The 22,822-nt window shown below is 48.8% G+C and overlaps 1 protein-coding gene across 4 annotated transcripts in view; it reads right to left on the bottom strand.

Annotated features, from left to right (window-relative positions):
* Positions 1 to 22,822, bottom strand: part of ARHGEF17 (Rho guanine nucleotide exchange factor 17) — a 130,600-nt gene that overhangs the window by 18,940 nt on the left and 88,838 nt on the right. For all 4 annotated transcript variants that reach the window (XM_078602895.1, XM_078602897.1, XM_078602894.1 and 1 more), the window contains exons 4-13: positions 20,733 to 20,810; positions 16,664 to 16,846; positions 12,029 to 12,145; positions 11,340 to 11,432; positions 8,783 to 8,959; positions 6,523 to 6,573; positions 5,635 to 5,744; positions 4,637 to 4,722; positions 4,052 to 4,173; positions 546 to 900 (exon numbers count right to left, since the gene is read on the bottom strand). In XM_078602895.1, the coding sequence (XP_078459021.1) occupies positions 546 to 900; positions 4,052 to 4,173; positions 4,637 to 4,722; positions 5,635 to 5,744; positions 6,523 to 6,573; positions 8,783 to 8,959; positions 11,340 to 11,432; positions 12,029 to 12,145; positions 16,664 to 16,846; positions 20,733 to 20,810 (1,372 nt within the window). The remainder of the gene's footprint in view (positions 1 to 545; positions 901 to 4,051; positions 4,174 to 4,636; positions 4,723 to 5,634; positions 5,745 to 6,522; positions 6,574 to 8,782; positions 8,960 to 11,339; positions 11,433 to 12,028; positions 12,146 to 16,663; positions 16,847 to 20,732; positions 20,811 to 22,822) is intronic.

The following is a 22,822-nucleotide window of genomic DNA, read 5'->3' as shown; positions in this document are numbered from 1 at the left end:
TTCTGTGGAGGCTCTTAAAAGGGCACGACTGGGCACAAAACGCGTATGTATGAAGGAAACTACTGAGCAAGGACACGCACGTACAGATGCGCAAACAAAAAACAAAGATCCCCCGTATAGCCTTAACAGGCTGTTGGGGCAAGCGTTGTTGGGTGGCCAGCACCACGCCTGAACAAAACAAAGATCCCCCGTATAGCCTTAACAGACTGTAGGGGCAAGTGCTGTTAGCGAGCACCTATGAAGGCCGGAACGGTACACGAGGGGGTGGGTGGCCAGCACCACGCCCGACCGCCGTTGTCTCCCCAGTGGCGATGTTTACACACCACACCAGGTACTCATTTCAGGCTGAGTCGACCTAGGGGAGGCCCAGGACCGGTTCAGATAATCGTCACTGGTGTTGGCCGTGAGCGGGAATCGAACCCGGGTCGCTAGGTTCATAGCGCAGCGCGCTAACCGCTACACTACCGCTCCCCACGCCTGAACACATACGTATACATACACACACACACGTGTACACTCAGGCGCACGCGCGCACGTGGCCGTACCTAGCTTGCGCTTCGTCTCCTCCAGCATCTGCTCGAAAGCCGCCCTGGGCTCCCCGCCCGTGAACTCGAAGACGAACGACTCCGGGGAGGCGTCGGGCGCCGACGGGGCGACAGACAGCTCGAGGCGCGCGGGGGCAAGCGCCCCCCCCAGCGAGCCCGCCAGGGCGCCGCCCAGCGGGGCCGCCGAGCCCACGGCCCCCGCCAGCCCGGGGACGCCGGCCGACAGCGGCGACGTCAGCGACTGCGTCGAGCCGGACGGCGGCACCGTCGCGAAGGCCGAGGCGGCGAGGAGCTGGCGCTCGGACAGCTCGCGGTTGACGCACGCCATCAGCTCCTTGATCACCTCGTCCAGGTTCTGAGTCACGATGGAGGGGTGGGGATGGGAGGGGGGTGGGGTCTCTATGAGTGTCTTCATCATCATCATGTTCATGATCATCATCATGTTCATGATCATCATCATCATCATCATATTAATGATCATAATGTTAATATTCATGATCATCATATTCATATTCATGATCATCATCACCAAATTCATGATCATCATCCCCAAATTCATGATCATCACATTCATGATCATCATCATCATCATATTCATGATCATCATCATCATATTCATGATCATCATCATCATATTCATGATCATCATATTAATATTCATGATCATCATCTTCATTATCATTATCTTCATGATCATCACCAAATTCAGGATCATCATCCCCATATTCATGATCGTCACATTCATGATCAACATCATCATCTTCATGATCATCATCATCATATTCATGATCATCATCGTTCGGGATCATTTGATGCCTGGACGAAGGCCTCACTAAGCCGTCACACCCCTCTTTAAACGAAACCATTGTGTTTTTGTAAATAAGTGCACAATGTCTACCTTAGTATAGTCTCTGAGCTGCTGCTCCCTGGGCCTCTTGTCAATCTACCGCTGTCGTAGGATTTGTTTGAGCGTACCTGGCGTTGGCCAGGATTCAAACTCAAATAGCCAGGTGCGTGAGACCGTTTTAACCTTAAGAAAGGCTTAAAAAAATTGTCAAACTCTGAAAAAACAAAATGAGAATTAAAGAATGTTTTGGGGCCAAACATCCCATTCCAGGACCTGTTCCCCCACTGAGTCTTGAGATTCAATGAGGCTTTCCTAAGTAAATATATGATAAAAGAAAAGGAGATATTTGTTCTATGGGCTGAATCTGTATTTAAAATTCACAATGTCATACAAAAACAAAGCGTTAACCTACATGCCTATAAGCACGTGCCCCTAAAGTTATTTATAGGGCTATTTGAATAATTACAGTTATTCCAGGAGATGGGTCAACCACACACTAATAATTCCAAGGCTTTAGTGGTTTACGTGATGCATTCCAGTTGTTGTTTCTTGCGTTTCTGTACAGATACATGCCGACCGTTATTCATTACCAAGCAATAAAAGTACACTAAAAACAGAAATCTATTTTCAGAAGTAGAAACCAGCGATCATGTAAGTACGGCAATCAGTAAATTCGTTCCGATGTGTAAACACAGCAAAGGGAGAAAAAATACCACAACAATGCTTTTTTTCCCCTCCACACAAACGTGATATGTTATAAGTAATGAAGGTAAAAGGGTTTACATAAGTGTTGCAATCAGTAAAACATTCCAAAGCCTTGGCACAATGCAGAAAAACATTCTTCAGAAGGTAAGACAAAGATCCCCCGTGTGGCCTTAACATACCTTTGGGGCAATTGCTGTTAGCGAGCACCTACGAAGGCTGGCACGGTACACGAGGGTGTGGGGGTGGCCAGCACCACGCCTTTGTCTCCCCAGCGGTGATGTTTATACACCGCACCAACATACTCATTTAATTCTAGATTTGAAGCTTTCGTGACTGCAAGGATTCATACTCTTAGTTTTTTCGGTAAAGTCACGTAGGTAAAAAAATGAAATTCAAATTAATAAAAAATACATTTATTTAGTAGGTAAAAAATGAAATAAAAATTAATAAAAATAAATACATTTTTATTAAAAACTAAGAGTATACATACTCTTAGTTTTTTCGGTAAAGTCACGTAGGTAAAAAATAAATGTATTTTTATTAATAAAAATGTCATTTTTTTACCTACCGAAAAAACTAAGAGTATACATACTCATTTAAGACTGATCCGACCGAGGTAAGGCCCATGACAGGTTCATAGAATCATCATTGGTGTTGCTGACCGTGAGCAGGAATGGAACTCAGGTTGCCAGGTTCGTAGGGCATTGTGTTATCTCCTACACGAGGGCTCTCCACACACGCTTAGGAATAAATGAATCGTACATGGTGCAAGGGTTTAAATAAATACGGGAAACTCCATGTGAATACAATCGTGCGAACATAATAAAAACAATAAAACGATTTATATTGCGCAAGAAGACAGGTTCCAGTCGTGATTCGGAGGTGCGGAATGGCAATTTGTTTTTTTACACTCACGTTGCAATAAACATAAAATAATAAAAGCTGTGTATGGTTAAGATTAGCAATCGATACTATTCAATGGGTAAACAAAACGGAGGGAAAAACACCACCACTCCCCGCAACTAACATAGAACACAATAAAATGTTGCTATCGCATGAGACTTAAACATTTAGCACATGCGTACATTGGTATTTACTTTCCAACACATTTCCGCTCGCGATCATTGTAGTGGAAAACATGAATGCGTTAACGCTCGGCGGGGGACGCACAGCCAAGCTGAAGGCCAGATTACAAATTAAATGTGTAATAACGAGCAGCCCGCAATGTCCTTTGGGACCTCCCTCCCATGGTTAGGATGACCACCTCTGAGACACATAAAACCACGACGTTCCATAGGGGAAAATAATATCTCGCCGTACCGGAGGAGGGGAGGACTACGTATAAATGCGGGGGTGTATTACTACCGTGCAACCGATATAAACCAGGACCTTTAACGTCACGCGAAGACTCGCGTATTTTCCCCAGGATGGCTACCTCAGGCTGGTTGCTTGGCAAAAACCTAGTCGTGAGCCAGAACTCGAACGGGGAAACAGTAACGCTTCCATTCACCTTGTTAGGTTTCCTTTCCCTTGCAGACGGCGGGAAATATATCTCAGTTTAACACGTGGGCCTATTATGGAGGAAATATATCTAGTCTTATTTTAATTGTTATAGATGAGTTAATGAGAAGCATGGTAGTGCATGAATATGATGATGCATGAAATAAACGATGAGGAAAGTGACACCGAGTGGTTTATGATGAGTGAGTGCGACGAATGGGTTGGAAGTTGAGAAGAGGGATGGGGGCAGTGATGAGGGAAGGGAGGGAGAAGGGGAGTCAGGGTTCAGCGCGGGGAAACGAGTGAGTTATCTCTGCGGCACAAACCAATCGGGGCAAAGGGAATTCGTACTGCTGCCGCCACAGAAAGGCCGCGAGTCCTCGATACTCGCCCGAACAAGGCAGAGAGAGCTCGAAGCGCGCGCGGGATGACGCGACGGCGCGCGAGCGGGCACCTGGTGGGTGATGCTGAGCGTCTCGGCCAGCGTGCTGATCTGGCTCAGGGTGCTGAAGTCTCCCTCCAGCCGCGTCAGCGCTTTGTGGAGACTGTCCCGGCTCGGGGCAGGGGCCAGCAGGCCTGCGCAAAACACGGGGGATACGGCGCGTAGCGGCGCGTTGTTGTGCAAACGTGGCGGCGACGACGTCGCGACCACGTAGGCACATGCGGAGGGGGGTAGATGGGGCACGGCGTCAGTTTGGTATGCAATTAGGAGCGCGTCACCTTGCCTGGGGGGGGGGGTGACGGTGAGGCACGCGCGTGACGTGCGACGGAGAAATATGGCCGTCAAGGACAGTGCTTTTAGCAATGGGTTTTATCGACGTCTTTTTGGGGCAACACTTTTGTTGTCCTTCTTCTGCACCTGCGATTAGCACAGTTGGCTACGCACGGTGCGAAAGAAGTTCAACATACATACTTACGCACGCAGAGCGTAAAAAGAAAAGGCAGCGTACGTACATTGAATTTGAAACACGAGCGGCCGAGTGCAGTGCGGGAAGATTTTGGTAAATGGCGGCGGTGGTGAGGTGGGCGTCTCTCTCACCCTTCATGACGTCCACGTCCTCCAGGGGGACCTTCCACAGCAGCTTGTACTTGCTGGACGTGTCGATCACGCAGCCGGCCGTGTAGCTGCACACACCAAGGGGACAGCGTCGCCATCGCACGATTACACGAAGAACCGTGCGAGCGTCTGTCTGCACGTTTGTTAAGGATGGGGGAGCGAACGTGCAGAGGTCAGCGAGCTGCGCTACGAACTCCGAGACCCGAGTTCGATTACCGCTCACGGTCAACCCCGGTGACAATGTGAATCGGTCCTGTGTTTCCCCTAGGACGACTCTGCCTCAAATGAGTACCTGGTGCGGCGTGTAAACATCGCCACCACGGGATACGTAGGCGGCCGGGCGTGGTACTGTCCACCAGACCCCTCGTGTGCTGTGCCGGCCTTCATAGGTGCTCGCTCACAGCACTTGCCCCAAAAGTCTGTTAAAGCTATATGGGGGAGCTTTGTTTTTTTTGCCCTCTTTCCAGTCCACTGTTGAATGAGGGCCTCCCAACGCCGTGCGGGCTATATGACCATACTTCACCACGCTGGCGAGTGTGGGCTGGTATAATTCAATGTCACTTTTATGAGCATAATTGATAGATTTTTCCTGCATGAGCCACAGAAGGAGCTATCATACAGCTACCTCTGAGATCCCTTCAGGTGATCTCTTATCCACAGTGGGGGTGGGTGGGGGGGTGGGCGGGGGGGTGGAGGCAGCACCTTCCCACCCGCCATGTTCCAAAGAAAAATGCTCACCGCACGACAAAACCGATATTTTTTAACTCCCCCGAGATTTTAACACCACGTGCTTTTGCGCGCGCAGTGGCGCCTGCGCAGAGCCCAACAACTCCGCCGGACTCGAGAACTTGGCTTGATCGCGGCCGCCGTGCAAACCGGGATTTGAAGCCAGGATCTCAGAGCCGGTGCCAGTCGAGCGCTCCGACGACCCGAGGCCGTATCTAAAGAGGCAACCCAGGGTGCGAAGTGCGGGCTCTCACAGGTTCATGGAGCTGCGTCGCAGGGAGCCCGACTTTTTCTTGAGCGTCGTGCAGAGCAGCAGGTCCGTGAAGAGGAACAGCGATCGATCTTTCTTCCCCCCAGCGCCCTTCTGCGAACGACACGGAGAGGGGCTGTAGCCTCCCCCCGGCGGCGATTCGAGCCGAGGCATTGTTCATTTGTGAACTCGCCGTTCCGTCATTCGTCCGTGCCACTTTTTTTAGTTTGTTCTGTCCAGTGGCCGCCCAAACGCGAACGCGGCGGTGGTATCAGCTGATTGGGGGTCCTAAGCACAAATTATGCTTTGGGTCTGCTGCCCCCTTTCAATGTGTAAATTCCTAGTGAGTGGCAGAAGAGTGTGATAACAGAAATGTAGACAAGAGAAAGATGATGTAGTGAGATATTTGATGCACATCTTTGTATTTCATGAATACAGGGCCTCTTGAGCTGCTCGGGTCCCAAGGCGTTTGCCTTATTTGCTTATGCATGGCACTGCCACTGCACGAATGGCTATCAAGATGTCGAGACTCGTAATAATATCAGCTGCTGCACTTTATTATGTAAATTCAAGGACAGCCGATAAGAAAAACAAAACATTGCCTTTTTTACGGAGAGCGAAAGAGCTGAATGGAGGTACAATTGTTCAGTTTATGACCCAGAAAGCCCCACAATGACAACTAATGAGTGTGTTACAAGTAAAAGATGCATTTTGCCAAGATGATATGAAAAGTAAAAAATGTTAATAGCGTCGTCAATAAATTGTGGTTTCGTAAAACAACAAAACTATTGAGAGGCGACGAGAAAATAAAACTGCACGCAGCGCAACGCAACATCGGCCAGCGACGTAACAAAAAAACGTCAGAATGACAGGCGTTGTGAAGGGCGCTCACCACTTCCACGACCATCTCCTGCTTCAAGAACTTCCTGAGCGGAGCCACGAGCTGCGGGCGGAGAGAGCGGACGCAAAGCGAGCGGGGAAAGAAACCGCTGGGAATTAACGCGGACATTATAACAACCGGGCGCAGCGAGACATGTACACGCGGAACCACATTTGATTCATCGTCCCACCCGCCTCGATTCCTGAATAAAACATCAAAGCAGGAACACCGTCAGAGATGAACAGCTTCAACGTATTCAAAGAATTGGGGCACACGCGTAAAAAACGAAAAAATCACGAATACGTTTTTTTTTTTTTTACCAGAGGGCTCGTGGCATGAACATTGCGCCGTGAGCCCAGCAAGTTCCAAGTTCTCAGTTAAACTCCTCAACCAAGGGCCGTTTGGGGGAGGCGATTGGCACCCTCACCCATCCCCTCAATTGCAACCCCGAAAATAGGTATTTTATTCATATATACCAGAGAAAATGCATTGATATGTTTTAATTCGTATTATTAATTAATGTAGGGCCATATTTAAATTGCTTGAAATATCGGGACTGCCGCTCTGCCAGACCATGGCAGAAAACATGTCTGCTGACATCAGTGAAGTGATATCTGCCCTGGTTCTGGAATCCACACCGAACATGATGGTGAAGGTCGAACAATGACCACGATTGATATGGTGTGCGGAGACATATCTTGAGCAGTGGTATGGAAACGAGTTATGAATTATTATTTGAGGCAACACGTGCATACAATATTAGCGCACTCGGTCGCCTGTTGTCTTTCAGAATCAGAATCTTTATATATCCCGGAGAAATCCACAGCCCTGAGCACAGGGCTAATGCGGACACGGTCCTTGCGTAATAACAGCAGAGTATCGACGAGCGCGTGGCCCTGCCAACGATATCCCAACGTCCAATTCCTGAATTAGGAGCAGGAATTTTGCCACAAATATTCGTTGAAGTGAAAGATTAAATCGGTTTGGACGCACGACAACCCCGTGTGTCCACTAGCCGTAAAAACGCGGCGAAAAAACCCCCAAAACGCGGCAAAAAAACCCCAAAAACTCAAAACTATAACGTGACCCCAAAGTGTGGCAGCGGCCGCGTTCGCCGGGCGATGTCACGTCGCGCGTAGCGGGGCCCCGCGGACTCGCGTACCCGGGGCCCGCGCCGCACGGCCTAAAGCGGTAACAGCTGCCACGTTCGCCCTGCCGCGCTCTGCCTGCCTCTTTAAAAGGTTCCCCCCAGCCCCCCCCCCATCCCCCGACCATCTGGCCGGGATTTGAGGTACCAAGGCGCCGTGGCCGAAATGTGGAAGGCATTACGACGGAGCGCGCGGGCTATATTGTGTCGACGCCATGCGACTTAAGCGCGGGGAAAATTGCCCATAAGTCCGCGAGACGGCCCCGCGAAATTAATAAAGACCGCAGCCCAGAGCGGCGACAGCGGTGGAGCGAGGCGTTGTCCAGGTGAAGAGGCGGAGGAGCCTGCAGTTCTCAAAATCCGGTGTTGCTCCAGGCAACTTCTCCCTCCTCAACTCACTCTGCTCCAACCCCCCCCCCCACCACTTCCCCAGACCATGAGCCACATCCCCAAAGCTGACTGTGCAGGAACGATTTTGGAGGGAACACTTCAGACGTGAATTTTTTTGAAAGCTGGGGGGCTTGTACTTTATGGAAATGTCTAGTGGACTTGTGACAGATGGAACTTTGTGGTTAAAATTGCTTTGCCATCGCAGCCGACTCCTAGGTTTCGAGGCATACCTACCAACAACAATTTAAGCGAATATGTGCATTGGTTACACAGCCAATGAACAGCCCATATCATAAAACATACGTGTACCTACATGTACAAACCTTAATCGTATCAAGAGCTTTTAAAGTTCCTGAGATATTCCACCATCACCACCAATACCACCACCACCTTCATCACCACCATCACCACCACCACCATCATAACCTCCACCATCACTACCGTCACCATGATTCCTGAATCGAGGTACCTCAGTGATACCCACGATGTGCGCCTCCATCATCACATGATCACCTCCATCATCATCATCATCACCATCACCATTGTCATCAGCACCACCATCACCACCACTGCCACCACCGCCACCGCCGTGATTACCTCGGTGGCGCCCTCGATGTGCGCCTCCATCATCACATGATCACCTCCATCATCATCACCATCACCACTGTCATCATCACCACCATCACCACCATTACCACCACCACCACCACCGCCGTGACGACGTCCAGGGGTTACCTCGGTGGCGCCCTCGATGTGCGCCTCCACCTCCTGCAGGACGCGCGCCGCCCGCTCGGCCTCCTCGGCGTCGCGCTTGCCCTGGTTGATGCGCTCGGCTAGCAGGCGCACGTCGCGCTGCGCCACCGTCAGGCTGCTGTGGTCCGGGTGCTCCTCGGGGGTGTGCTTCAGCAGGTCCTGGCAAAACCACCGTGGCCGCAAACGTCGCGGTCGTGTCAGTTTATTGTGGTTTAATTTTCGATTTAAAGCTTTCGTGACTGCAGGGATTCATCTTCTTGGTTCTTTCGGTAAAGTCACGTAGAAGGGAAGTAATAAAATAATAAAAATAAAACATAATAAAATAATTCTCACGACGTTTCGGCCACAACGCAAGCAGCCGTGAAGACAGAGTCTGTCTTCTCGAAACAGACCTGAAGACGGCTGCTTGCGTTGTTATTTTATGATGTTTTATTTTTATTATTTTATTATTTTCCTTCTACGTGACTTTACCGAAAGAACCAAGAAGATTTATTGGGTTTGTTTTGCTGGTTTTGCTTTAACACGTGGTGGCGCCTTCCTGGCCCGGCACGCAGGTCTGCCATCACACAAGCTCCGGTACATCTTCGCAGCAGCAGCGGCAGGTTTTGGCCAGCCACAGGACCAAGGCGGTGACCGCATCGCGCTGTTTCAGATGCGCCTCTGCGGCCGTCTGGAACGTTCTTCCTTCCGATATTGGGAAGCCACAGGAGCTATGCACTTTAAAATCATCTCGATTGAAAACTCGTTTCTTTAGAACTGCTTTTTGTGTTCAGTTTGTTGTCTCTCCCCCGCACCTCTGATTGGTTGGCTACTTACGGTGCACAAGAAGTTCAACGCACGTACAAATATGGCAAATTATTGAATCAGGACGGGGATGAAATTAATGCAATAAAGACGTGAGAGCAGGATGTATTAAAACAAACATTTCGAATGCAAATCGACAAACTGGCAAAGGTGCTCAGTGTGCTTATTTTGAAATGCACATCCAGAGGTAGCTCCAAAAATAAGAGTTACTTCTTTTGGCTCGTGACCTTACTCTGACAGATGTGTGGTGGTGGTGAGGTTGGTGTGGAGAGTCGGGGTATAACGATGTATCAAGTCATCAATTAATACCGATTGTTGAGCTCATGATACTGCATCGAATCTGCTTTTTGTGTTTAGTTTGTTGTCCTTCCCCCATACCTCCAATTAGCACTGGTTGGCTACGTACGGTGCGAAAGAAGTTTAATACACATATATCACAACAAATGCACCGATATACAAATATATTATATCAAGTTGTGGCTGCGAGTTAGTTGTATGCACGCGAATAGAGAAGTGCTTTGAGCTGTGGATGCAGCGATGGAGTTGACTGTGCGCATTTGCCTCGGTGGCGGTTCTTTCCAGAGGTGTGGTGCGGCGACGGTCAAAATGTTCGCAGATTTTTAAATAACAACAGCAACAATAATTATACATTTCTCTCCGCTGTACCGCGCAATTGTCTGGCATGCTCCGCGTATGTGTGTTGACATTTTTTTCGCACCGTGCTCGCCGCCGGCTTGTTCACGTCAGTTCCAGAAGGAGCTCCCACCCTCGCTTGATTTGCCAGCGACGCTGGCTCAGTGTTTGACTCCTGGGGCATACGGCCTGCTCCTCAGGGTTAAGCCTGGAACAGTGCTTGTATATGATAATTGGTTTTTTACCCTTTTATCTGGCAAAAAAACTGACACATTTTTTTACAAGGAGTCATGTTTGCATAGACCACAATACCTGCAGTCATAATGCAAACAAAAAACATAACTCTGATAATGTATGCACTGTCCTTGAAGTTGATTGGTCCACCCCTGAGACGGCTTTCCTTTAGAGCCTAGTCTCACATGGGTTGGACCAGATGACGCCAAAAGTCGTCTCAGGTGTGGACCAATCAACTTCAAGGACAGTGCATACATTATCAGAGTTATGTTTTTTGTTTGCATTATGACTGCAGGTATTGTGGTCTATGCAAACATGACTCCTTGTAAAAAAGGTGTCAGTTTTGTTGCCAGATAAAAGGGTAAAAAAACTATTATCCTATTTTTTCTTCTGGCAAATGAGGTTCCAATGGTGTAAGTGCTTGTATAGGCAACCACCATGCATAAAACCAGGTGGTACCGGCTGCTGCGAAGCTGGTGGTCAGCACAAAGCAATGCTGTACTATGCGCCAACATCTACGCTGCCCACATTCACCAACCCGTCCCGACCAGCATAGTGTCGTATGTGTCAGATAACCCGGGCCTACGACTCTCTGTGGACTGACAAAAATGGCTGTACGTGTACACGGACAAGGTCCACACTCGTACGGGCACTTTTCTGTTTGTATTTTTGGCAATGCCGTTTCCGTACACAACATTCCAAACGCGTGATTTGAAAGACTGTGAAACCCGGCCCACGGGACGACGACCGACTTCGTGTGAACGCCAATGCCGGCGTGGCGCGGCACTTGCCAAACGCCCACTCGGTGTAGCAGATGGTGCGCGTGTCGTAATTCCGAGGGCTGCAGCGGGAATTAATGAGGGATCACCTTGATGAGAAGCTCATATCGCGGGATCCTCTGCACTGGTTTGATCATCAAATCCGCCAGCGCTTGCTTCTCCTTGTTCTCCCGCATGCATTGCTGAGACCGCAAAGAGCATCACAGCGGACAGTGTCGCACGGGGAAAGAAAACAACAAACCCATCGGACATGAGTACATTTACTGCTTTGTGAACGTGGCGGCGTAGCTTATCAGGCGCTGTCTTGCGCCATCAGCAAGTCAGGCACGCAGGCGACCGGGAAAGTGAGTGAATGAACGAGTGGGTGAGTTGGCAAGCGAGCATGCGTGTGGGTAAGCGGACTATAAGGTTACCGGGATAGTGATCAATTTGGCTCAGTGGCTGACTTGGTGATGGGGTGTGTGTGTGTGTGCGCGAGTCGGCTAGTGGGTAAATGGGTCAGCCGTGAGTGGGACAACAGGTAAACTGGTCAGGTGTGAGGGTGAACATACAAGTGAGTAGGCGATTGGGTGAGTATGTGAATGGGGTGAGCGAGTTAGTGGCCGAGTGGGTGAGTTTAGTGAGCGGCGAGTAAGTGAATAAGCGAGTGGGCGAGCGGGCTGTTGTCTAAATGGGTAAGTGGACAAGCTGGCAAGCTGATGAGTGGTGAGCAGGTGAGTGGAAGAAATGGTGAGGGGGGGTGAGCAGTTGATTGGTAATTTCACGGCGTCCCTCCCACCTCCAGGAAGCGGTTGAATGCCGGCTTCGCTTCCTTGGCCAACCGCACGGCATCCTTGGCATTGAGGAAGTTATCGATGTACGCCGAGTAAGAATTGGCCAGAATGTCCTTGGAGAACTGCGAGGATTAAAGGGTAAACCGCAAGAGAGAAAGAGATAGAGAGGCAACGATGAAAACACGAATTTACAAGACTCACTTCCAACAAGTGACCACATAATCATGAATGCAAGTGGCAGCCTAAAATGGTTTAAGGATATAATACAACATGCATTAGATCAATTTAATTATTGATGACAATACTTGGTGTTCCCAGGCAACCTACCATTCAAGTACCAACCGAGTTCAACCCCGCTTAACTTCCAACGTACGACGAGATTGGGCAGTCAAGGCAAAGTGGTCTCTTGCAAACGAGCGCGCACATTGCTGCGAGCAAATGTGTTGAACTTTGAACCCGCGTCGTGCGTCAGCAAGGTGCAGCGAGTAATGCCGCGACTGTTACATTCAACCTGAGGGAGCGCAGGCCGGGCTGTTGCCACATACCTGGGAAAGCCTATGACTGGGCCTTACAAAACAAAAATGAACAAGAGACAGGTGCAGCCCTGCAATTGCTTACTCATGACCCCTGCTGGCAGAAGGGCCTCCCAACTAGACGGAGCTACAGAAAAAACCCCTGAAAGAGGGTATTTTGCCTGCAGTTTCAAACGGCGTGCCGGAAAACAAACGGAACCAGTGACCTCGAGATTGCAAGTCCCGTGTGCTAACCATTACACTGTGGGCAATATCCCACCCCACCCGCCCCCTCCCCCCCCCCCAAAAAAGAGATAAAACGGCAAATAATCCCGCGGCTTTCTGGCAAGTGACAGCAAAGGCATTCTGGCCCAAAGCCGCGGGGATTACGAGAGCCGCGAGGCGCCCCTCGGCGCCACGCGGGAACCAAAACGCAGGCAACGGCCCCCCCCACCCCGCACCCCGACGAGTGCCACGGGGACCCCCGAATGGCGCTGGAGAAAAGGAAAAAAGCTGCTACTTCACCTCTGAAAAACACCGCAGCTGCCAATTCGAACAGGTCCTGGGGCCTCGCGAAGTGCGGTAACGAGCACGTTAGCGGGCGCGACAGAACGGCGCGGCGTGGGGAAGGGTACGAATGGCGGCGGGGTTAGAGACAGGGTTAAGAGAGACCAACTGGTTGCGGCGCTAGTTTATTTAATTTCGCACACCGCGATGCCACGATGGCATGTGATAGGTTGGAGATTTGTTTGCGTTGCGCACCGTGTTTGTGGAATTTCTCTGGGCACTCAGGGTTTCTTGCATGAGCCGAAATGATCGATAAAATTTTGGGTCTCGCAGCCCAAGCAGGGCCCCTCCTGCCCCCCTCTCTCACTGGTCAGAGTGAACATTTATTCTTCATTTAACCACTCGATTTATATTTTATATCACTTTTCCACCCTCAGTTGGCTTGTTTGGGTGTAAAAAAAGAAAAACCTATGGATTTTTGCCCATACAGTGGCAACATATTTTCATCTTCTGCTTTTTTTCCCTGCCTTTCGCATTGCTCAGCGCCCAAAATCATCGCTGAAGGAAACAAAAAACCTGAACACGAGGGTGACAAAAGAATATGAGTTATCGCTCGGGATTTCTTTTCTTACAAACCGTGTCGGAGAACAAAACCAAAGTACCGAGTACACGGCGGGCTCGTGCCGAGTTTCATTTTCACGTTCGCGTGTGCGTGACGTGACCGCGGTGGTGTCCGTGTGGGCAGACGCGGGATTGTGGGCAGCACGCGGAGTTGTGGTCGGGGGGGGGGCGCTAATTCCGCGGATCGTGAACGTCATGAATCCCGCCGATCGTGAGCGTCACGATATCCGTCTGTACTCCACGTCCGATTTCCCTTCTCCCTCTGTTGCTGTTTTCCCTCTGTTGCCAGGCACGATCGATCCACCGCTTCATGAAGCCCTCCGCAAAGCCGCTGCCGCCTCTTACGATCCTGCGATGAACTGAACTCATCGCTCCATCTCCTCACAGATCGTCCTCTCAGAAACGTTCCATTACTCGGCCATCGTCCCTTCTAGCCATGACGCGTCCTGCCCAAGCCTCGCCTACTTTGCTTAACAGTTAGGATGATATTCTTGGTTCTTTCGGTAAAGTCACGTAGAAGGGAAACAATTAAATAATACAAATATAAAACAATTAAATTCTCACGACGTTTCGACTGCAACACAAGCAATCATCATCAGGTGTGAAAAACACAGCAACACAGCAATACGTTTTTCTTGCTGAGTTTTTCACACCTGATGATGATTGCTTGTGTTGCAGTCGAAACGTCGTGAGAATTTAATTGTTTGATATTTTTATTATTTTATTGTTTCCCTTCTACGTGACTTTACCGAAAGAACCAACAATATGAATCCCTGCAGTCACGAAAGCTTTAAAGGATGATGTTACTGACCTGCGTACATTCCCTAATCCACGTGTTCCTCTCTCTGTCCTTCGGTGGAATTCCAAGCACGCATCTCATGTACCACGCTTCTTTGCACACTTATATTATTTTTTGTTGATAACGTCAGAGCGGGTAGCAACGCCATACACCGAGGCACGGACGCTCTTCGTTCGGCAAGCCGGATACTCGTTATCGAATATTCATATTCTTAGGTTTTTTCGGTAAAGTCACGTAGGTAAAAAATTTAAATTAATAAAATAAAAATAAAATAAAAATCACGACGTTTCGGAGGCAACGCAAGCTTCGTCTTCAGGTGGAACCGTCACAGCACGATAGCTGTTATCAAGTAAGAGAAATTCCAAGAAAACAGTCCTTGTATATATACTCGTTATCGAGTTCGTCGTTCCAAAAAAATCACTCCAAACCTGCCCTCCTCCTCCTCTTTGTGTCTCTGTTGCAACTGCACAGAAGGATCCGATGTGCACGCGGCGACTCGGGACATTTCTACGGCTTTTATTGATTTCCTGACGTGACGTTCGATTGATGGCGCCCACAGCGGCTCTGCGAATACGGCAGCATCACGGAGTCAGAATTTCAACCGCGTCCCTCATAACACATTTAGGGGGAGTCATCTTGAAGGCAATTGTACGTCTTTACTGTGGGGAGAATACGGCTTACTTATTGAATAAGGCAATGGTTTGAGTCACGCTTGCTTACACACAGACATGAAACCGAATGCACCATCAATATTCCATTACTGGACATCCTTGTGTCTCATGTGATTCCTCCAGTATAAATAAATACATATTCTGAACCCGATTCCATTGTGGGTGACAAGGTGAGTTTTGTTTGAGCACGTTCGACACCGAGAGGATTTTATGAGGATCTCTCCGTTATTCAAGAAGTGCATTTCAATCTTGAAGTGAAGTCGCAATTGGTTCTAGATTTGAAGTTTTCAAATCATTATATAGTCCCGTGACTATATAATTCCTCGTCACAGCCACCTCTTAGACACACTTAAGCTGTTGTGCTTACGCCTCGTTGTCCCCACCTGAAGAAGGACGCTTGTGTTGCGCCCGAAACGTCGTGATTTGATTTAATAAAATGTTAGTTTTTTTCATTCTATTTTATTTATTTATTTCTCTACATGACTTTACCGAAAAAAAACAAAGAGTCGCAATTGGTTGACGAATAAAGCCACTTCGTAATTACTCGAACGGTTACTCTACATCTCTAAAGTGAAATGCACGTCCAGAGGTAGCTCCTAAAACACGAGTTTCTTCCTTTGGATCGTGACATTACCCTGACAGACATGTGGTGGTGGGATAGGAGTGGAGAATCGGTGTATAACAGTGCATCAAGTCATCCATTAATACTGATTATTGAGCTCACGATACGTGCATCGAATCTGCTTTTTTTTGTGTTTAGTTTGTTGTCCTTCCCCCGCACCTCTGATTAGCACGGGTTGGCTACGTACGGTGCGAAAGAAGTTCAACGTACATACATACATACTAATCGGGTGTGTCAGATTCAACGTTTTGTGACTCATCAACGAGCTGAGTTGACTCCCCATCCAGCCACGGATGCCTGCTACAACTCATACCAGTGTTAAATAATAAATAGCCCCTTGCATCAAGTTGTGAACCTGAATCACAATTCGTACAATCACTGGAGTGGGCGGGTGGATGGAGAGACACATTACAACTTTTCATACAAACCCAACGGGACATCAATCAATCGATGTTAATTTTACGAGCCAATATCGCCCTCAATAAAGTAGGCATCAGTGCACATTACAACAAAACGGGGAACGGTACAGGGGCATGCAACAACCAAAATGAAAAACACAAAAACACCGACATAACTGATGGTGAAATCAAACAACAAAAAATGATTGAACTAATTTGGCATTCTTATATCAACGACGGCTCTGTGTTTCACAGACATAGTCTGCAGGACTTTCACACCTGGGGGGCGAATGTTGCCGTGTGTGCAATCCATTTGGCGAGTCGCGTGCACGTGACCAACCGTTCGAAGCACGGCGACCTTGGAAAACGACGACGACGCTAAAAAGAAAGGTAAACGCCGGCGCTTCCCGTGTTTCAGCGCGCACGTAGCGGCGGACGAGGACGGCTCGAGGGACGAGGGCTCGCGCGCGGGGACGAAGGGAAGCGTTCAGAAGGAAGGAGGCCACCCACCGACTCGATGATGATGTCGCCGACGGTCTGGCGCTCGTGCCAGCACTGCACGCAGCCCGTGAGCTGCTCGAGAAAGCGCTCATGGTGCTCCAAGATCTCGGGGATCTGGAAGAACATGTCGTCCACCAGCGCCGGGTCGCACAGCCCCGCGCTCTCCGCCTGCTTCAGTGGCCCCAGGTAGCCCTGCTCCCCGTAGGGTCGCGCGGGAACGACAGGGAGGGAAAGGAGAGGAAGGAGGGCACCCACGGTTGGTTGAGGTCGGTGGGGGGGGGGTCCATGGAATGGGAGGGCAAAAGGGAAGAGGGATCGAGAACCAGGTGCAGGAGGGAAAAGCAATACCATTTAATCGTTCCTTATTCATCATCAGTAGCCATGCTCAATCCACTGCTGGATGAAGGCCTCCGCCAAGCTGCCGCCGTCTCTCATGGTAGCATTGCCCCATCTCCGCAATGGGCGTTCTGTCCGGAACATTCCCTCCCTTCGCTACCATGCAGTCGTTTTTCTCATGATCCCACTCGAACAACGTATCCTGCCCGAGCCCACTTGACTACAAATAAAAGTGGCTCCATTATTCTCTATGGCTGTGAGCGGGCACACATGAATAAGTGGGTGGCCAGCATCGCAGATAAATAATTGTCTATCGTAAAATAAAAAATGCAGCAGCCGGATGGATACAATTCTTGAATCACAATTTATAATAGAATAAAATTATTTGTAATATGGATGATAAACAGATCATTTAAATATAATGTCTCAATGTTCTGTACATCTTCTTAAGATGTGGTTGCATTTACACACTACCAAAAAAAATAGTAACCCTAAGTAAATTGCCATTTATTCTTATTACGTAAAAAAAAACAATAATCCATCCGCTAATTGAGAAACGTGACAATTCATCAAATTATAACAAAAGCCATCCGATGAACTGCGAGTTGGAGAATATCAGGAAGCAATGCGGGGGGGGGGGGGGGCGCTGAGGGTTAGGGATGAACGAGGATAAACCGTGTACAAATGTGGCCCTTGCGTGAACTCAAAACAAACTCTAACTCAGACTTTGTAAATCACGATGTGGGCTCGTTTACGTCTGAGAGGAGCAGGCAGGCGGAGTTGAGTGGGGAAAAGGGGCCTCCGTTTCAAAACCCCACCGGCACGGCACCCCCACTCCCCTCTTTGGGTCACGCAAGCCTCGGTCACAAGAGTGCATTGTAGGTATTTTAAGCACGAATTCAAACGAGCGGCTCAAGTACAATAACAACTTCTAAGAAATGTGCGGCATCTGTCATCAGCACGCCACCGTCACCTGCAATCACTTTTTAAACCATTAGCTCATTGACAGAGCGAGTTAAAAAAAATCTAATTGGACATTTTACAACAAAAAAAATGAGCGGTCAAAAAAAACGTCAAAAAATAACAACTCACCCCTTGGATATTCTCTCTGGGCGGCGGAGCGTGTTTTCCCTGCCAGTCATGCATTACCCGACACGCGCTAATGAATCGGAGAGGCTTCAATCAGCGCCGGGGCATTTACTCCCCAGTCTCGGGGCGCGCACGCTAAATGCCGAGCGCTCTCCCGTAATGCGCGGCGAGAGCGCCGGCCGTTTTTGGTAAATTCAGGACGGCACGGTAATTGGCTACGTTTCCACCAAATCGGTCGGCGAACTTTTACGCGAAGACGGCTGGAGCAAAGAAAGAAAGACAGAGAGAGAGACGATCCAAATGCAGAGGAGAAGGATAAAAACCTAAAACAGGTTTTGGGAAGAAAAAAAAGGGTTTCTCTCTTTGCAAGCGACACCGACACAGCTTTTCACGTCTGCCGAGAGATCCGGGATCGCCGTGTGCCTGCCAATGTGTTTTTTTTGTTTTTCCCACCCAGAAAGAAAAAAAATCAGCAATCGCCTTCACCGACGGACAGAACACACGCACAGAATATCCCCTTGAACTAAAATAAAAGATCCGATTCACTTTGATATGCACATTAATTATTTACGTAACAATTTTTACCGCCCACAGCAATGTTTCCCCTGTGGTGTTCTTTGTTGTTCTCCCTCTCCCCCCCCCCCTTTTAAAAGGTGGAACGGCTTTTTGGTAAATACGTATTTTTACATAACGGAATTAATTCATTTCGGAAACAAATATAAAATATGTATATATACTGGAGGGGGGGATGGGGGGATAATACCACACAACACATGCTGATTCATATCCCTTTGTCTAATGGGAACAGCTTCATTGATATTCACAGATAACCACCAAACGGGGACCGCTCGGATGGGGTTCGTCGGATGGAAGGAAAAAAAAATAATTGTACAGACAGCATCGCGGAAATGCGAATTTCGATTTGTATTTTGTTAATTCCATTTTGTTTCTCTATTCTGCGTTTTTTTTTTTTTGCGAAAGGATGATGACTGTGTGGCCGGCACGTACGAGACTGTGTACGGTTATAGCAGCAGCGGTGGGGCAATGCATCGGGTCGTCATTGAATATCGATTCCTAAGCTCGCAATACGGCCATTTAATTATATATGTAAGAGATATTGTTGTATTCGTATATATTGTAGGTAATTGCTTCATGTAAATATTGACGCCACAAGAGGCTGCTGTATTTACCATATTGATGGGGCTGGGGTTAAGACGGTACGTCCTGCATGGAGATGGAGTTATGAAATAATTTTAACAGCAGTTGCTACATGGATTGCTGCAAGGCTAAACTGTGAGTGATGTCGGTCAAAAGGATTGTTAAAACCATACTTCACCACTTTGGTCGGCGTGGGCTGGTGAAGGACGGATCCAAAACTGGCTCAAATATTTCGATTTAAAGCTTTCGTGACTGCAGGGATTCATCTTCTTGGTTCTTTCGGTAAAGTCACGTAGAAGGGAAGTAATAAAATAATAAAAATAAAACATAATAAAATAATTCTCACGACGTTTCGGCCACAACGCAAGCAGCCGTCCTCAGGTGGAGAACAGGTCTGTCAAGTAGACAGTCTACGTGACTTTACCGAAAGAACCAAGAAGATGGCTCAAATATTCCTCGTCACTTATCCTGACCGTGACCAGGAATCCAACTCTGGTTTGCCTTGTGTGACCACTAATCCGTCCCTCTTCTCGACAGCCCTTTCATCTCTGCATCTCTCGCTCATCTCGCTTTCATCTCACTAATCTTCATCTCTTTGTGGCATGGGGGGGGGGGTGGGGGGGGCACAGTGCTTGGGCACGCCGCGCTCTGAATTCGGCGACCCGAATTTCTAATTCTTGGCCATGGCTCGCACGAGTGGTAAAGGGATATCAAAAACAGTCCTGCACCACCTCGCCCACCCCCCACCGCCGACCCCTCTCGTTGTCCAGCATGGTAAAGTATGGGCAAGAAAACCCCACCGTGATCGACATGGTCTGGGGGAGGTGCTCATCCATGTCGACTCAGCCTCAAATGAGCACCTGGTGTGGTAAGCATCGCCACTGGGGAGACAAAGGCGGCCGGGCGTGGTGCTGGCCACCCACACTTTCGTGCGCCATGCCGGCCTTCATCGGTGTTCGCGAACAGTACTTGCCCTAACAGTCTGTTCAGGCTATATGGTGGATCTTTGTAGCTGTCCTTGTCATCCAGGCAATGGACTGAAAAAGGCTGGAATATTATTATTATTATATAATGTCTTTGGCAAGCCATATCTGTCAACGGCAACTCCAAGAGCTTCAGGTTTTAATTTTCCCACGGTTACATAGTGCAGGCCTGCCCCAAGGCTCAATAAACGGCAAGCAGTCAACAACAAACAGCAGTATTCTTGGTTCTGTCGGTAAAGTCACGTAGAAGGGAAATAATATTAATATTATTTTATTATTTCCCTTATACGTGACTTTACCGAAAGAACCAAGAATATGAATCCCTGGCAGTCACGAAAGCTTGAAATCAAGAACAAACAGCAGTGTTGAAGGTGGAATACATGAAACGGGCGGGGAGGGGGCAACATTTGTGGCCAGTAGTATGCCACCACGTTTTAGAAGCCAGGGTTTGAGGCAAGCTCGCTGGGGAGGAGGGGGCTGTGCTTTCCGCGTCGGCGTGGACACGGCCTCACCTGGACCAGCGTGCGCAGGGACTCGACGTAAGAACGCTCCGTGTCCAGGAGGTTCATCATCACGTGCTTGCGCATATCCTGATGGGAGGGAAGCACACGCGGCCAACGCAACGGACAAGCTGTTAAGGGATGGACAAACGCGCGATCGCAACCGAGGAACCAGTGATGATGATGATGATGATAATAATAAACACGTGTTTTTGTCCGGCGCCGGATTTAGTGACAACGTCGCAAGGCCGAGAGGCCCGCGGCGATACTCCTGTGTGGAAGTGACGGTGACTTTCGGTCCGAATCCCAAAGGCGGTCCGAAACAACGATGTATTTCAATTGTTTTTGATAGTTTCGTGACATGGGATGGATTCAAAGTCATCTGGCAGAGTGTTGCAAACCGTTGTCTCCCTACTCGTCTACACAGGGTTTTCTCCGGGCACTCTAGTACGTGAAACCAAAACACAAAAAAATATTTTTCGGGAAAACATCCTCAGTGAGATCTTTGTAAAAGGTCTAAAAAGCAAAAAGCCTTCAGTCATCATCATCAGCCGTGATCAATCAACTGCTGGGTGAAGGCCTTTGCAAGATGCACCAATCTTTCACGATCCTGAAGTGGAAAATTCCACCGAGCATCTGCACACGAGGAACTGGCTATTGGAAACTAACGACCGTTACAAATTTCAGCAGTGATAAGAGGCGAAACAAACATGGATGCACATTCGGGAGCCATCGCACGGAAATCCACACTCTACCCGCACGACTCCGCGACAAATCTACAAAACGAATGATGGCTCGGTGGCCCAGAAGCCCTGTCGTAGATATGTCCGGTGCCGAATTCCATCATCGCCATGAGACGTGCCCCGTAGCTCAAGGCGGCGTTCGCTAAAGTGTAGGCAGTGCCTCGCAATGAAACCCACTATGGCATCCGCCGATCACAAAAATGACACAATGTCCCCAAAAACAAATGTTGCAGGGTTTAACTTCTGTTTGATGAAAGTGCCTCTGACAGCAATGACAGTTGGGACAAAAAAAAAGCGATTTGCTGTTCTGAAGACAGCGTTTCTCTTGTGGTTCAGGTGGTTAGACAAATCAAACTGTCAACCAGGATGCATTCTACCAGGGGAAAAAGCGAATCATCGTCGTCATCGGCCATGATCAATCCACTGCTGGATGAAGGCCACCACAAGCCGTGGCAACCTTTCACGATCCTGCGACTTAATAATCCAGCCCAGCACTCGCTCCATCTCCGCGGTGGACGTGGGGGCTCTTGGGCGCGTTCCAAATCCTTGGCCGCAACTCGTCAATAATGCTACCCGTGAAGGGAGAACAATATACAACAGGCATCGTCTCGGGCAACAGCCCTACTTCACAGCGGAGAGACCAATAGAGAAGGACTACTGCCCGAAATGTCACCTTCGAGGGCAGTGTTGTTTAACGAACGCTTTGAGTTTCCGTTATTTGTGTCCGAGCACCACTAGCAAACGCGGCATCCCAAATGCATCGTTTTAACAAAGCGGCCGTGGAAAAATGGCCAAACAGCATCCCGCGCAGCAGGACCCTCCCGAAGATGAGCCCCGAGACTCGGCGAGGCGCCTCTCTGGTTTAAAGAACGTGACATTCCGGGGACGGTGCCCGGTGGGGTCAGGCAGTGGAAAGAAAAACATGGGCCGAGAAAATCCTACGCCTCAGTTGGTGGTGGTGGTGGTGAGACATAGCGAATTTTCATTAAGTAATGCAAAAAAAACGACAAGCAAAACAACATTGGTATGGAAGCAAACCGTACAGGTATGTGTCCGAATAACACTGCACCCAAGTAATTACAGGATAAAACAACAAAGAGAGCCAAGAACATGTCCCCGATTTCTGTTTCCGCCAATATTATATAATCGCTGAAGGAAGTGGGGGGGGGATACTTAAGGGAAAAAAGCCATCTTGATAGTGAATAATAATTTAATAAACTTATTTTTGCTAATGCCATAAATATCAGCGATGTCGCAAAGACTGCACGCAGACGATATTTATTTTGGACCGTCTGCTCACAAAAGCAGCGGATTTATGACTTTTGCCAGCTCATTACAAACCATTTTTGTACATTTTTG

The sequence above is a fragment of the Lampetra planeri genome, chromosome 19 (genome assembly GCF_965212315.1).
Source record: "Lampetra planeri chromosome 19, kcLamPlan1.2.h2, whole genome shotgun sequence".
Classification (NCBI taxonomy): Eukaryota; Metazoa; Chordata; class Hyperoartia; order Petromyzontiformes; family Petromyzontidae; genus Lampetra; species Lampetra planeri.
The sequence above is the reverse complement of the archived record's forward strand: the minus strand, read 5'-3'. Positions and strand labels throughout refer to the sequence as shown.